At 42.4% G+C, this 14,493-nt stretch overlaps 1 protein-coding gene across 1 annotated transcript in view; it reads right to left on the reverse strand.

Moving 5' to 3' along the window:
* Positions 1-977: 977 nt before the first annotated feature.
* The window catches only part of LOC124612769 (cytosolic non-specific dipeptidase), a 165,609-nt gene continuing 152,093 nt past the window's right edge, over positions 978-14,493 (reverse strand). The window contains exon 9 of the mRNA XM_047141164.1: positions 978-1,128. Coding sequence (XP_046997120.1) covers positions 1,084-1,128 — 45 coding nt within the window. The 3' untranslated portion in view covers positions 978-1,083. The remainder of the gene's footprint in view (positions 1,129-14,493) is intronic.

Below are 14,493 nucleotides of genomic sequence, written 5' to 3' on the forward strand. Positions count from 1 at the left end.
TCTACTGATTTTTCAGATTGTGGTCAATTTATAGTATTTGTGCACATTGAAACAGATGAAAGACGTTATATTTTTCAAAGCAATCCCTGCAAACACTACTGGCCAGTGTTTGTATGACATGTTTTTAGAAATCACTCACAACTACGAGATTGACTGGGCAAAATTTATTGCCATTTGTAGTGATGGTGAGTAATCTGATTGCTTCCGAGTGCGACAACTCACAAAGTGCAAAGGCATCCTCATATAGTGAAGAAAAATTATTAATTTCCTAAATTATAAAGGGCATCTCTTCTTATGCTCCTATCTCACTTCACTTTTTTGTTCATTTAAGTTAATGAGGCTGATCGTCTGCAGAAGCCTTCACTGGAGGAACACTGTATTTGAACCTTGACTAAATGGGGATTGTCTGCAGAAATCTGCTTATGATATGAAATAAAGCAGTAATTGAAAAAATCAGAAATTACATGAGTTTGCGATGATCACCAATTACAACTAATGTGGTGTGCTTCTATGTTCTTTCATCTGCTTATCTGCTTGAGAACTTCAAAATTATAGAGCAGAAATTGATGCTTTTATTAGGTCACAATGATCATTAGAAATTTTATACTGGTAATGTAAAAGTAGGCCAAACACTCTCAAACTGCAGACTAAGTAGCTACATACACACCTGTCCTCATGATATTTGAACTACATATTTTAGTTCTCGAGATTTAACAATATATATCAAAAATTATCTTTTTGTTTAAATGAAGACACTACATTCAGCAATCCATTTGTAGTTCTCAAAATCAAAATATTAGACCGATGAAAAATTTTGTCATACAAAGAAATAAAATACATATTTTTGTCACGTAAATGTGTGTACAAATATTTTAAGAAAGTATAAAATTGGAAACAAACAATTTTAAGAAATAGGGCTCATTGGATTGGGTCAACTATGCAATGTCTTACATAAAACACATTTAATAACTTGTTAATTAGTTATAATATACCTTTTATTCATTCAATAAAGGATAAACAATAACATTATGCCATATAAAAACATGTCTGGATTACACTCAAATAATCTGCTGTACGATATACTTAGAGCCTCGCTACTTCATACAGGTATGCTCCCAGCAGCTTTGTCTGAAAAAGAATATGATAGCTATTAAAACAAAGTAATTCTCAAGAAAAATTTGATTGGGTAGCTAAGTTATAATGCTATACTGCCATAAACATTGTGTTAGTGCAAACCCGACTCAGATGAGATCATCAGCATTTTGTTAGGAATTGCATTGAGTTTTTTACCCCTCTGCTCACAGAAATTCTTCACCTCTCTGGTTCTATCAATCAGATAGGAAGGGGTCAAATGTTTTGGATAGCACTTGGCCTAGCAACTTTAAGTATACCTATTGGAAGACTGGGCATACTGTGGCCATCCCACAGTATAAGGTCAAAATTTAAACATTACACACTTCCTCCAGCGTACGCGAACTGAGCAAATCAATTGGTTCTTTTGAATTCGATGTGGTCTACAGTGGGCCTTAGGTGGCTTATAAAAGTACCATTTGCTCATGGGCGATTCTTGGGTACCAAAAGTATCAATTGTGGAAATGGTGATTTCTACAATTTCTATTCATGGCAAATCATTGAAATTTTTCCCAAATGTACTTAATATAATGATCTCAAGGAACTTCAAAATCTTTTTAGATATCATTATCTGTTACCGAGATCCAGAGGTTCTAAGTTACCGTACTTGTGCAGGAAACCACAAAAACCAGTGTTTAGCCATTTTTGCACCATGGGCCACAATTATCTGAATAAGTAACTGTAGAAAATGGCTTAAATTTTAACTGTAAATTTTTTAGACTTTTATCTAGAAATGTCACTTTCCCATTTTCAAAAATCTTTATCCCTTATCAAAATACAGTCAGAAGATCATGATTGAAGTGTACCAATTAAGGTTATATTACACTTCTATAATTTCTATTCACGGCAAATCATAAAATTTTTTTAACCACATGTTCTTTAGATGATGTTCTCATGAAATATTAGAACTTTTTTTGATATTGTTATCCATAACTGAGATCCAGAGGTTAAATAAAAGTTATTATTGAAATTAAGCACATCAAAATTGGACATAACATCTGGTCTGAGACATAAATGTAGTTTAACAGACATAGCAAATATATGGCAAGGGTTCCAAAGTCACCAAAATATATTTTTAGTCACAATTTTTTTAACAATAAAACTTTATGTTGCACCATCTCTGTATAACACTCATGCATATTCTCTTGGCTTGGAAATTATTCCATGGTGCACTTTACAAAAAATTACTTTCTTGTACAAAATTCTTTGTACTTGCAAATTAAAAAGCATATTTTTTGGTATACTCTAGGTCAGGCCTAAAAATGTTCATTTTTTTTGTAAAGAAGAATTACATGAACATGCACTGGATGGGAGAGTAGTTTGTGTTAACCATATATTATGCATACTTACCTGTGGTTTAAATGTGTCAAAGTGTATAAATAAGAAGACAACCAGTTGAAAAATGCTTCTTTTGGAGCATAATAAAGGTGAACATGCTCCTTTAAAAGAATCTGACAGAAAACTGGGGAACCAGCTGCCTCATTCCGCCTTCCTCACCAAAAAATTTTGGCATGCGAACATATTTCAACTTTTCTGTCCTGAAAGAGTGTAGCAGAGAGACAGTGACCATGCAAGGGTGAGGAGACAGTGATGGTTGTAGAGAGAAATTGGCAGTGAAAGAGAAACAGAGATGGATGAAGACAGTAGCAGTAACAGTAACAGTGGCAGTGGCAGCCAAAAAAAGAGGAGATAGTGATGGTCAGTGAGAGACAGTGGCAATAGAAGAGAGAGATAGATGGAGGGAGATTGTGGCAGTGGTAGCAAAAGAGAGAGGAGACAGTGTAAATGGAAAAGAGAAATGAGTGGAGACCATACATAGGCTTAGGGGTGGGGGTGGCGGAAAGGCGTCTGGACCCCCGAACCCCCACTCTCTGTTAGTTGATAGATGGGTCCTATTGTAATTTTATGCCCAAATACACTCACATGCAGCTTCCATTTCTATCTCAGTGGATCTGAGTTTCTTGTCTACTTCTAAAAATACGTCACCTACATTTCCCATTTCCCTATCCTTTTGGTATATGCTTCACTTTTCCCCAAAGATATGGATACTGTCAACTTCACATTTTAGCTAGCTTTCTGTGCAAAGTATTATGTGAGCTTCGGTGCTTTTTAGGAGTGCTTCAAACTCTGACAAACTCATTGCAAATGTTTTAGCAGTAAACCACTAGAATTTTGAAACTCTCATCTGCAGGAGGCATTTCTTTGGATCTTACACTGGTATTTCTGGGTTTCCCACAGCTACCATTACCTGTACTGGATGGAGAGTTGCCTGATCTAAAAAAACTCTTGTGTGCACCCTATACACAGTCAGCTACTTGGATAGCTGCCTATGATATGTAGTGCACACCCAACCTACTTAGGGGGACCCCACAACTCTCAGTTGTGTGGCACAAGCCTAGGAGCCCACAGCCTAGCTTGTCACAGAACCCTCAGAGTTTCTGGTTCAAGCCTTCCACTCGATTCAGAAGCAGGGGGAACAATGCTGCAGATTGTGACCTTTGTTGAAACTCTGTGAGCACAGCTGGTATTCTCAACCTTCTCTTGTAGTTACTGGAATGATCCAAGTATGACATCAGAGTCCAATGTGTACCACAATCTGCAGAGGATTGCTCCCTGTCACCTAAGTGGCTGCCGGAATAGTCTCTTCAATATGCTGAATGAGACCTCCAGGCATACTCACTAGGTGTATGTGGTGTACATGACTGTGGTCCGCTATGAAGGGAAAATCAGTAAGTGTTACATATGTTAATAAATTTTCAAGATTTGACTCATTCTTTTTATTGGGACAGTATTAGTTTTACTATTGGTTCTTTTTAATTTGAAATTGTCTATGAGAATTGATATGGAATTAGTAACACAAGCATCATCATTCAGCATGAAAGTATTGACCTTGCTTTCATGAGTCCTGTAAGCTTTTGTTACGCCTGTCTCCGTTCTTACTTCTGTAGACATGCAACATGTAGCAGTAGACAGTTAATATAGTGCTCAGTAGGTGGCATTATCAACACTGCTTGGAGCATAAACAGATGTGTAGTGCATGTGTAAGTGGCAGCACTGTGTAAGCTTGGCAAATTCCTTCACAATGCCATCATCCTTGACCAGTCAATATGCTGGGAGCTTGAGGCAGAAATTGCTTGAAAAAAATCTTGGTTTTCAAGCTGCATCAGTTCCAACAAAATGCTCAAGCTCTTTATGGCTAGCTCTGCCATCGTCATCAGGAGTAAAATTACTCATTGCTGGGGCTGGCACTATTTCCCACTTTGGATGTCAAAAGGAAGCAACACTAGATGCTTAATGCTTGTAGGGATATGGGAGCTGCAGTTTCATGTGTGTCGCTCGCCTCTTGCACCACCTTATGTCGCTTTGTCTCCACCACCTTATGTCGCTTTGTCTCCCGCGTTGGGCTGGAGTTGCTATGAGCTGCCCAAACAATGAGGCCATTGGTCCCATGACCCAACGTGGCAGAAACTAATGGAGGAGTGACACTAACAGCACAGCCCAGTCACTGGGAAAAGAAAATGAGCAAAGAGGCATCAGGAACACTGGGATGGGAGGGAGAGTAAAGAACAGCAGGGAGGGAGGGTTGAAAGCAGTGGCTGCCCCAGATGTGCAATGGGTGATGGGGCTCCAGCCCAACCTCTGACCCATCCTGATCTCCATGCCGTACCATGATTGCAAAACTACGGAAACACCACCAGGGAAAAAAGACAACAGGGGACAATATGGCAAAAAATACCAGACAAAACAAAGGGAAAGGGGGGGAGGGGAGGAGAAACCTTGCCAAGGTGGAGGCGACCCATCTCCATTGCTAACTGCGGGACTTGAATTCTGGAAGGAAATTCAGTGCTTAAATCTGGGAGGACAAACCACTTTCGAAGAAAACTGAGGATGCGTGTGACCATGCAATGGTAGGTCAATGTAGTACGGCTTATACAAAGATGGCAGAGGATGCTAGTTTCCTGCCATGAGAGGCAGATGGAAGTAAGCCACTTGCCAGGACTCATATTAATCGCACAAAGTTTATTGAACAGGGAGGGGCCACCCCCAAGAATCAGCCCCCGAATGAGCAAAAAGAATTTGATGTGAAGCTATAAATCTGCACCTGAACAGGTCAAGGTGAACGGAGGGGGGCTGCCCTCCCCAGACAGATGATCAGCAAACTCGTTACTTGGGATACCCATGTGGCCAAAGGAATCAAACAAACAATAGCACAGTCAAAATCAGCGAGAGGTTTGTGGATGGGAGATTCCACAGAGTTGCAGGAAAAACACTGTGTAGCAGTGTGAAGGCCACTCATTGAGCCCATACATAACAAAATTGTATGAGGTGAATGAGGGCAGTATGGGTGAATGAGGACAGTTTAATAAGAAAAAGGCCCAGTAAATGACCATCAGTTTGTTGAGGAGAAAATGTGGGGAACAAGACAAAGAGGGGAAGACAGAAATCGTGACTGAGAGAATAGAGGTGGAGCCAATAAGTCAACCCACCCGAGGGTGGGCAGCGGGTGGGTTACATCCCAAAGCCACAAAAAGAATTGGATAGGAGGGTTGAGCAGCAGTTTTGCACAAAAAAAAAAAAAAAAAAGGGTTGGGGGCTAGTGTGAAAGGTACCAGTGGCCATATACCAAGATGGTGGACTGGGTCCAAGAGGAGCAGTATGGAACGGACAGCTGAGCCACAAACATGACAATCATAGCCCAGACAGGACACAACTAAGGCCCAATAAAGCTGAAGAAGAGTTGAATGATCTGTGCCCCACGAGGTGTGGGTGAAGGAAGGACACTGAGTTTACGGAAACAGTCAATCTTTAGAAGGCGGATATGGGGCAACCAAGTAAGCTTGTTGTCAAAATGAAGACCCAAGAAACACAACTGAGAACCACCGTCAGGTATTGCACTTCATGGTACAGCTCTGGATCGGGATGGAGTGTAGCACGGTGACAGAAATGCACCAACCATGATTTAAAGGGAGAGAACTGTAAAGCATGAGAGAGTCCTTGTGGAAGCACTCCAGATGGCAACCTGGAGCTTTTGCTCCACAGAGGAGTTTTTGCTCAGCAGAAGCCTGTGTGTGGGAACTAGCCCAGATACAGAAATCATCCACGTACAGAGCAGGGGTGAACAATGGTCTGACTGAGGCCAAGAGTCCATTAATTGTGATAAGGAAAAGGACACTTAATACAGAGCCCTGTGGAAATCCATTCTCCTGGTAGAGATGAGAACGGTGCTAACCTGAATTCTGAACAACCAGTGGGACACGAGCTGGCAAATAAAAACTGCGAGTGGCCCAAAGACCCCACTAGTGGAGCGTAAGTAAGATGTGATGGCGCCAAGCCATGTCATAGGCCTTACAAAGAACAAAGAAAATTGTGACAAGATAGTGGCGCTGAGAAAGGGCCTGCCGAATTGTGGTTTCCAAGTTAATCAGATGATTTATTAAGCACCATCTCTCCCGAAAACCGCACTGGTAAGGAGACAACAGGCCGCAAGATTCGAGAGCACAATAGAGCCAGTGACCCATCATCCATTCAAATATAGGGGGTTTTTGGTCACAATATCTTGGCTGGTAACTATCAGGGGGATGGATCCTTATCGGGCCTAAGAACTGTCCCTCCACTGAGAGAGGAAACCTCATGGAGTCAAATGCAGTTAATCACCTGGAGGAGACATTGTCACTAAGGAGGATTGCTTATGAATGGAATTGGGGCCAGGGGCTGAATCATGGGGAGAGGAGAGGGCCACAAGTAGTTCCCAATTAGCAGAAGGGGCCTGTAGGATTCCACCTGCCAACTAGTAAAATATGATACATAGCCCTCTGTTTACAGTGGAGGAAAGTGGCTGGACACTGTTGCAAAATGGGTCACAAGATGTTCCACGGGCAGTGCTTGATTCGTACAAAAGCCACCTGTGAGGGCAAGGCCTAGAATGGACGACGGCCATTGGCAGCCTTGGATGGTGCGGAGCATAGTCCACACCCATTACAAAGAGACAAAAGAACCTAGCGAGGAGAAAAAAGATTTTCAACAAATCTGCTTGTGAGTTGTGAAGGAGGGCAGATATGGCAATGGGCCTAGACAGTCAGGACAGAGACAGAGACTGCAAAGCATGACCACAGAGTCCAGGTGGACCCAGGCAGAAACCATTTCCAAAGCAGTATGAAGGAGGATCCATGTACTAACAAAGTCTGTACAGACCAACGTGGTTCCAACAGAAAGCTTGAAACCTACAAAGGGTCAGTGAGTGAGCATCAGTAAAATGTGATGCCTGTAGAACAACACAAGGTGAGGAGAAAAAGGAAATATATGTCGAGGGCACAGGGCCCAGAGAGACAGAGAGAGCAGGCTTCAGTGAGATCTAGAAATGAGAGAGAGCATGTGACCTTGGGGTGCAGAGACTATGAGTCCCATGGCCGGTGTGTGGCAGCAGGTCTCCAGTCTGCGAGATGCCAGGGGTACGGGTCCTGGGAGGGGGCCCATCACCACACCGGCTGATGCTGAAAAAGGGGGACAGTTCTCTGGCCAGGTAGTGGGAGTGGCAACTAGAGGGGAGGGCATGGAAACCACAGGGGAGGAGGAGTGGAGAGGGGGGGGGGGGGCAGAACTGGCATAAGGAGGAGGGGGAAAGGATGTGAGAGACGCAAAGTTAGGTATTACAGACCCAGTGTGAAGACAGTTATATTTGTGACGAGCCTTAGTGTAGCATAAATGATGAAGGGACTTATACTCCTGTAGTTTCTTTTCCTTTGTATAAACTTGGAGCCCTGCCATGCATGGACAATGATGGTCATGACAATTAACACACATGGGTGGCAGTACACAGGCATGCCACTCATGGAGTGTGCATCCACATTCACCACTTAGAGGGTCCGATGTAAAAGTGGGAAAAATGTGCCCAAATCGCAAAAACAAACAGCTCATGGCGGTGGGACGTACAGTTGCACATCTCACACTGATAAACCATAAATGTGAACATCTCTGGGAGGATATGTTCCTCAAATGCCAGAATCCACACCAATATTGGCGTGACTGTTCTCATGGCCTTTTTGAACAAGTCAAACAAAACAAATACCACACCATTCCAGACTGGGCAGGAGTTCATCAATTTGAAGGATGAAGTCCCTATGAAAAATGACTCGCTTGACCACATTCAAAGACTGGTGAGGAGTAATGGGCACCAGAATGTCACAAAGATGGTCACAGATATGAAGGGCCACAGATTTGGAAGCAGAAGAAAGTTTGATCAACAGTGAACCCAATTGCACCTTATTCAGTGTGTCCATGACACCAAACTTGTTTTCAATAGTTTCCACGAAAAATAACGGCTTGGTGGTGGTGAAAGGGACCCTTCAGTCCTGGTGCTGACCAGGTAGTTGTGAAAGGGTTTCACCCCAACCTGTTGAGGCTGGCCCTCACATGAGGGGTAGCCAGGGAAGGGAAGGCATTAAAGGATCCATTCCTAACTAAAGAGATGGGCAGCTTTTTGGAGCTTAATACCTTTCATATACAAAGTGACTGCTGTGATATATCACCGATTCTGATCAGGGCTCAGGGCTCTCCCCATGGACACTAGACAGCCATAGCTAGGTCCGTGTGGGATGGCAGCCATTACCGGGAGTTAAATGTTCCATAATGGGGGGGAACTGCTGCTAGGCATACATGGGATGATAGCAGCCCCGGTACCAGAAATGTTGTCCCTGTGTCATAAGGGGAGTCAACCAAAAGGGTGCTTAATGCCTCCACTACATGGACTGGCCACCTTGCTAGCTATGCAGTGTTAAAGGACAAGACTGTTGAGGGAAAGATGGAAGAGGTGGTAAGGCCACACGCCAAAGTAAGTGTTGATGGCCGTAAACTGTTCTCCAGTTATCATACACTATGGAGACAAAATCTAGGGGATATCAAATGCCAAGAAGGAAAGGTGTAAAAAAAACACAAGATGAAGAAAACCATAAGGGATAGCAGAAACCAGGAGGATAGCTGGGCCCATGTAAACAAGGACAGGGAAGAGAGGGGGAAGGAAGGGGGCAGAGGGAAGGAAGCCAGGGAAGGACAGGTATGGGAATGGGGTAGCCCAGCAAGGAATAAATAGCTTGGGGCCATTTGTGGACCATGTATGAACTCACAAAAGAGCTGTGAGTCCCCTGCGAGGCAGAGCAGGAGAAGATGCTGTCATTTTTGGCAGTAGACGTACAGTTCCCAATGCTGTTTCAACTGTGTTTTGGAACCAATTGCTTTGCTTCTGAACTGTCAGGCTTATGATCACATGGTCAGTGTGTTGGAGTGTGGAGTTGTTACACTCTCGTTCAACAGCAACAAATACCCATTTCTTCCCTGCTAAATGTGAAAAAGTACAGTAATGCACTACAAACCTGTGTAGTGCACCCGGGTAGCACGAAATTCAAGCTTTCGCAACCAACGGTTGCTTCATCAGGAAACAGGGAAAGACGAAACGATGTGGGTTTTAAGGGAGAGGGTAAGGAGTCATTCCAATCCCGGGAGCGGAAAAAAGGACAGGTATACACTCGCACACACACACATATCCATCCACACATACACAGACACAAGCAGACATTTGTGTGTGTGCGAGTGTATACCTGTCATTTTTTCCCCCTAAGGTAAGTCTTTCCGCTCCCGGGATTGTAATGACTCCTTACCCTCTCCCTTAAAACCCACATCCTTTCGTCTTTCCCTCTCCTTCCCTCTTTCCTGATGAAGCAACCGTTGGTTGCGAAAGCTTGAATTTTGTGTGTATGTTTGTGTGTCTATTGACCTGCCAGCACTTTCGTTTGGTAAGTCACATCATCTTTGTTTTTAGATTATTTTTCCCACGTGGAATGTGTGTGTGTGTGTGTGTGTGTGTGTGTGTGTGTGTGTGTGTGTGTGTGTGAGAGAGAGAGAGAGAGAGAGAGAGAGAGAGGGGGGGGGGGGGGGGCGTGTATTTATTTCCATTGTTTTTGTTTATTCATCCTTTTTTATGCCACTAGTCCCAATTACAAAAGAGAGGAGAGGGGGGACCACCCGCTAAATTCCACAGACCAAATTTTAACCATGGAACTTGCATTGGCTATTAATGCTACCTAGTCAAATTTTGCCTGTCGTCCACGACTGCTCTGACTTTGATTACCTTTACTTTGTGTAATTCAGTGACTAAAAACCATTGTCCTCTCATACTACTGTGCAAACTACACTACTGGCCATTAAAATTGCTACACCACGAAGATGACATGCTACAGATGTGAAATTTAACCGACAGGTAGAAGATGCTGAGATATGCAAATGATTAGCTTTTCAGAGCATTCACACAAGGTTGGCGCCAGCGGCGACACCTACAACTTGCTGACTTGAGGAAAGTATCCAACCGATTTCTCATACACAAACAGCAGTTGACCAGCGTTGCCTGGTGAAACATTGTTGTGATGCCTCGTGTAAGGAGAAAAATGCGTACCATCACATTTCCGACTTTGATAAAGGTCGGATTGTAGTCTATATCGATTGCGGTTTATCATATCGCGACATTGCTGCTCGCGTTGGTCGAGATCCAATGACTGCTAGCAGAATATGGAATCGGTGGGTTCAGGAGGGTAATATGGAATGCCATGCTGGATCCCAACGGCCTCGTATCACTAGCAGTCGAGATGACAGGCATCTTATCCACATGGCTGTAACGGATTGAGTAGCACGTCTCAATCCCTGAGTCAACAGATGGGAACATTTGCAAGACAACAACCATCTGCACGAACAGTTCGACAACATTTGCAGCAGCATGGACTATCAGCTCAGAGACCATGGCTGCGGTTACCCTTGACGCTGCATCACAGATAGGAGCGCCTGCGATGGTGTACTCAATGACAAACCTAGGTGCACAAATGGCAAAACGCCATTTTTACAGATGAATCCAGGTTCTATTTACAGCATCATGATGGTCGCATCCGTGTTTGGCGACATCACGGTGAACTCACATTGGAAGCGTGTATTCCTCGCCGCCATACAGGCATATCACCCGGCGTGATGGTATGGGGTGCCATTGGTTACATGTCTCGGTCACCTCTTGTTCACATTGACAGCACTTTGAACAGTGGACGTTACTTTTCAGATGTGTTACGACCCATGGCTCTACCCTTCATTCGATCCCTGCGGAAACCATACATTTCAGCAGGATAATGCACGACCGCATGTTGCAGGTCCTGTACAGGCCTTTCTGGATACAGAAAATGTTCGACTGCTGCCCTGACCAGCACATTCTCCAGATCTCTCACCAATTGAAAATGTCTGGTCAATGGTGGCCGAGCAACTGGCTTGTCACAATACACCAGTCACTACTCTTGATGAATTGTGGTATCATGTTGAAGCTGCATGGGCAGCTGTACCTGTACACGCCATGAAAGCTCTGTTTGACTCAATGTCCAGGCATATGAAGGCCGTTATTACAGCCAGAGGTGGTTGTTCTGGGTACTGATTTCTCAGGATCTATGCACCCAAATTGCATGAAAATGTAATCACATGTCAGTTCTAGTATAATATATTTGTCCAATGAATACCCGTTTATCATCTGCATTTCTTCTTGGTGTAGCAATTTTAATGGCCAGTAATATATGAGAATTGTGCAATTATTGTTAGAGCTTGAGATGTAGCAAGGTGAAATGGATCCGTTCACTACAGTTCTACTCCTTAAATTTTTATCTTCCATTTTATATTTTCCTCTTCTTCCAGAAATGTTTATGCTTATGCATGTCATTCACAAAGCCTCTTTCAATCTTCTCTTTTCTCCTTCAGTCTAATATTCAGTATTTGTTCCCATTGTAGACCTCTCTGAGTCACATCATCCTTCTCCTGGTCTCTCCATCTTGTTTACAGTCTTCCAACTGGTCTTCTTTGAGGTTCTGTCCATTCCAGAACTCTAGTTGGTAGTCTCTTTTCCCATCCTTTTAACATGGCCAACCCATTTCAGCCTTTTTCTCTCCATGGTTTCATTTAGGGGACTGATATGAATTGTGTTTTGTATTGTTTCTATTTCTTACCCTGTTCATTCTTGTCTTAATCAAGATCCGTTGTAGAAAGCATGTCTCTGTTGCCTGTATTCTGCTCAGATGTTTCTTTGTCCAGGTCCAAGATTCTGGCTCATAGATGAAATTCATAAATCATATGATTTGTATACCATGATTCTTGTTTTGGCACTTATTTTCCACTTCCTAATTGTGTTTGATACACAATAATAAAATTTTGAACAGTTTTCTATGCTCTTCATAATTTCTGTCTTGATGTTTCCTTTCCCAGTCAGCTTAGAAAGTGTCTACTTCTCTAATAATTTTTAAAGCCTCTGCTTCTTTAATAATTTTTCCATTACAACTTTCATTCTTCATTTTTTTTTTCATTTTCCCTGTTGATTTTCCATAACCTCACTCTTTTTTAATCTTATTTCTGTGCCTGATTCTTCAATTACCCTCAACCAGCTGTTTAGTTGTTCTTCCAATTCCTGCTTATTGTCTTCACATATCATCACATCATCTGCATATGCTATGATTGTGATATCATCTGCTGTTGACCCTTGGCAAACTTTGTTGTTGTTGTTGTCCATGACTATACTGAAGAGCACTGATGGGAAGAGCATACTTCCTTGTCAAACCACTCTGCCTGTCCTAAATGATTCTGATTTTTTGCTATACATTGTAATACAAGTCAGGCATTTGTTATACATGTTTCTCATTGTAAGTGGCATTCCTTTTGACAGGTCTTGTCTATTCAGAGTTTACCATGTGTATTCCCGTTTAACAATGCCATAGGCCTTTAGTATATCTATGAATGCAACTGTGATGTCTTTCTCAAATTCTTTTCTAGAACATGTCTAGCTATAAAAATGGCATCTACAGTTGGGCCAGAGGCCCAGAATTCATTTTGTTGTTATCTCGAGTGTTGCTCTACCTAGTTCCTGATTTTCTGTAAAATTATCTTTTCCTAAATCTTAATGCAGTGACACAGTACTACTATTTTTCTATACTTCTACCTTTCTCCAGTCATTAGAAGTCTCTCCATAGGTTCATACTATTCTCATTATTCTATATAGTCACTGAACTCTGATACTTCCTGTGGCTTTGATAATTTCCACTGTGATGTCATCTTTAATAATTACTTTATAGATACTGTTGAAAATGATGTCTGTATGAAACAGGATACGCAGCTTATACTTGAGTCCACTAACAAACGCAACTGTAGTACACTACCTGCAGTAAACATGGACGGCATTCTGCAGCTTACTGACAGCCTCAGAAACAAAAAGTCAACAGGATTAGACAATTTTCTCCGTACCTATTAAAGGAATGCAAATATGAATTAGTGCAACCATTAGTTCATCTAATAAACTGTGTTCTCGAAGACGGTATATTCCCTGTCAAGGTGACATTGGCTGTCGTCAAATCATTACAAAAAACGAGGAAAGAAAACATGTTCATAACTACAGGCTCATTGTCCTAATCTTAACACTTAGCAAACTGACTGAGAAAATAATGTTAAAAGGAATCTAGGAACTTTACAACAATGCTGACATGTTAGATGATTTCCAGCAAAGTTTCAGAAGACGTTGAAGTACCGTATCAGCAGCAGTACAATTTGTCCTTTATGTATTGTAAAAAAAGAAATGAAAACTCCTAAGCAGCAGGAATATTCCTGGACCTCTCAAAAGCTTTTGATAGAGTACATTGTGATGTGCTCTTATAAAAAATTGTGTCACTGGGAAACTCGTGTAGCTGCTGGGAATATATTTAAAATATAGGCAATAGTGTACAAGCATTATATACTATAATGGAGAATTAATGAAGAGGAGGCAGTCAAGAATAAGAAATATATGTTTCACTGTTCCTTAGGGTTACATTTGAGATCCACTCCTATTTATATGTTATGCACAGAAAGTTCTAGTTGAAAATTACAAATTATTTAGGAATACAGGAGATGACTCATCAAAAGATGGAAGTGCTGCATTGTTGATAGGTACACAAACAAAACATACAGAGCTTTGATAGCTTTCAGAATGAAATTCCTTTTTCAAGCTTGTAGGAGATTCACGCGTGCGCACACACACACACACACACACACACACACACGCCTGTCTGCTTAAATTGTGCTCAGGAGACTGCCAACTCTTTCCTGGCCCACAGTGAGTGTACTGGGATGAGGTGACGGTGCAGAGTGAGATGGGATAAGGGATGGAGAGAGGCAGGAGGCAAGGAGTGGGTTTGGGGGGGGGGGGGGGGGCGAAGCATCTAGCAGCTTGTGGGAGAGTGGGGAGCCATCTGCGGGCTTCCTAGGGGTGCAGGAAAAGGGGGCAGGTAGCTGATGGTTGGGCACATGATTTCACAGACTAGGGTGTGAGAT

This window comes from Schistocerca americana, chromosome 4 (genome assembly GCF_021461395.2).
Source record: "Schistocerca americana isolate TAMUIC-IGC-003095 chromosome 4, iqSchAmer2.1, whole genome shotgun sequence".
Taxonomy (NCBI): domain Eukaryota; kingdom Metazoa; phylum Arthropoda; class Insecta; order Orthoptera; family Acrididae; genus Schistocerca; species Schistocerca americana.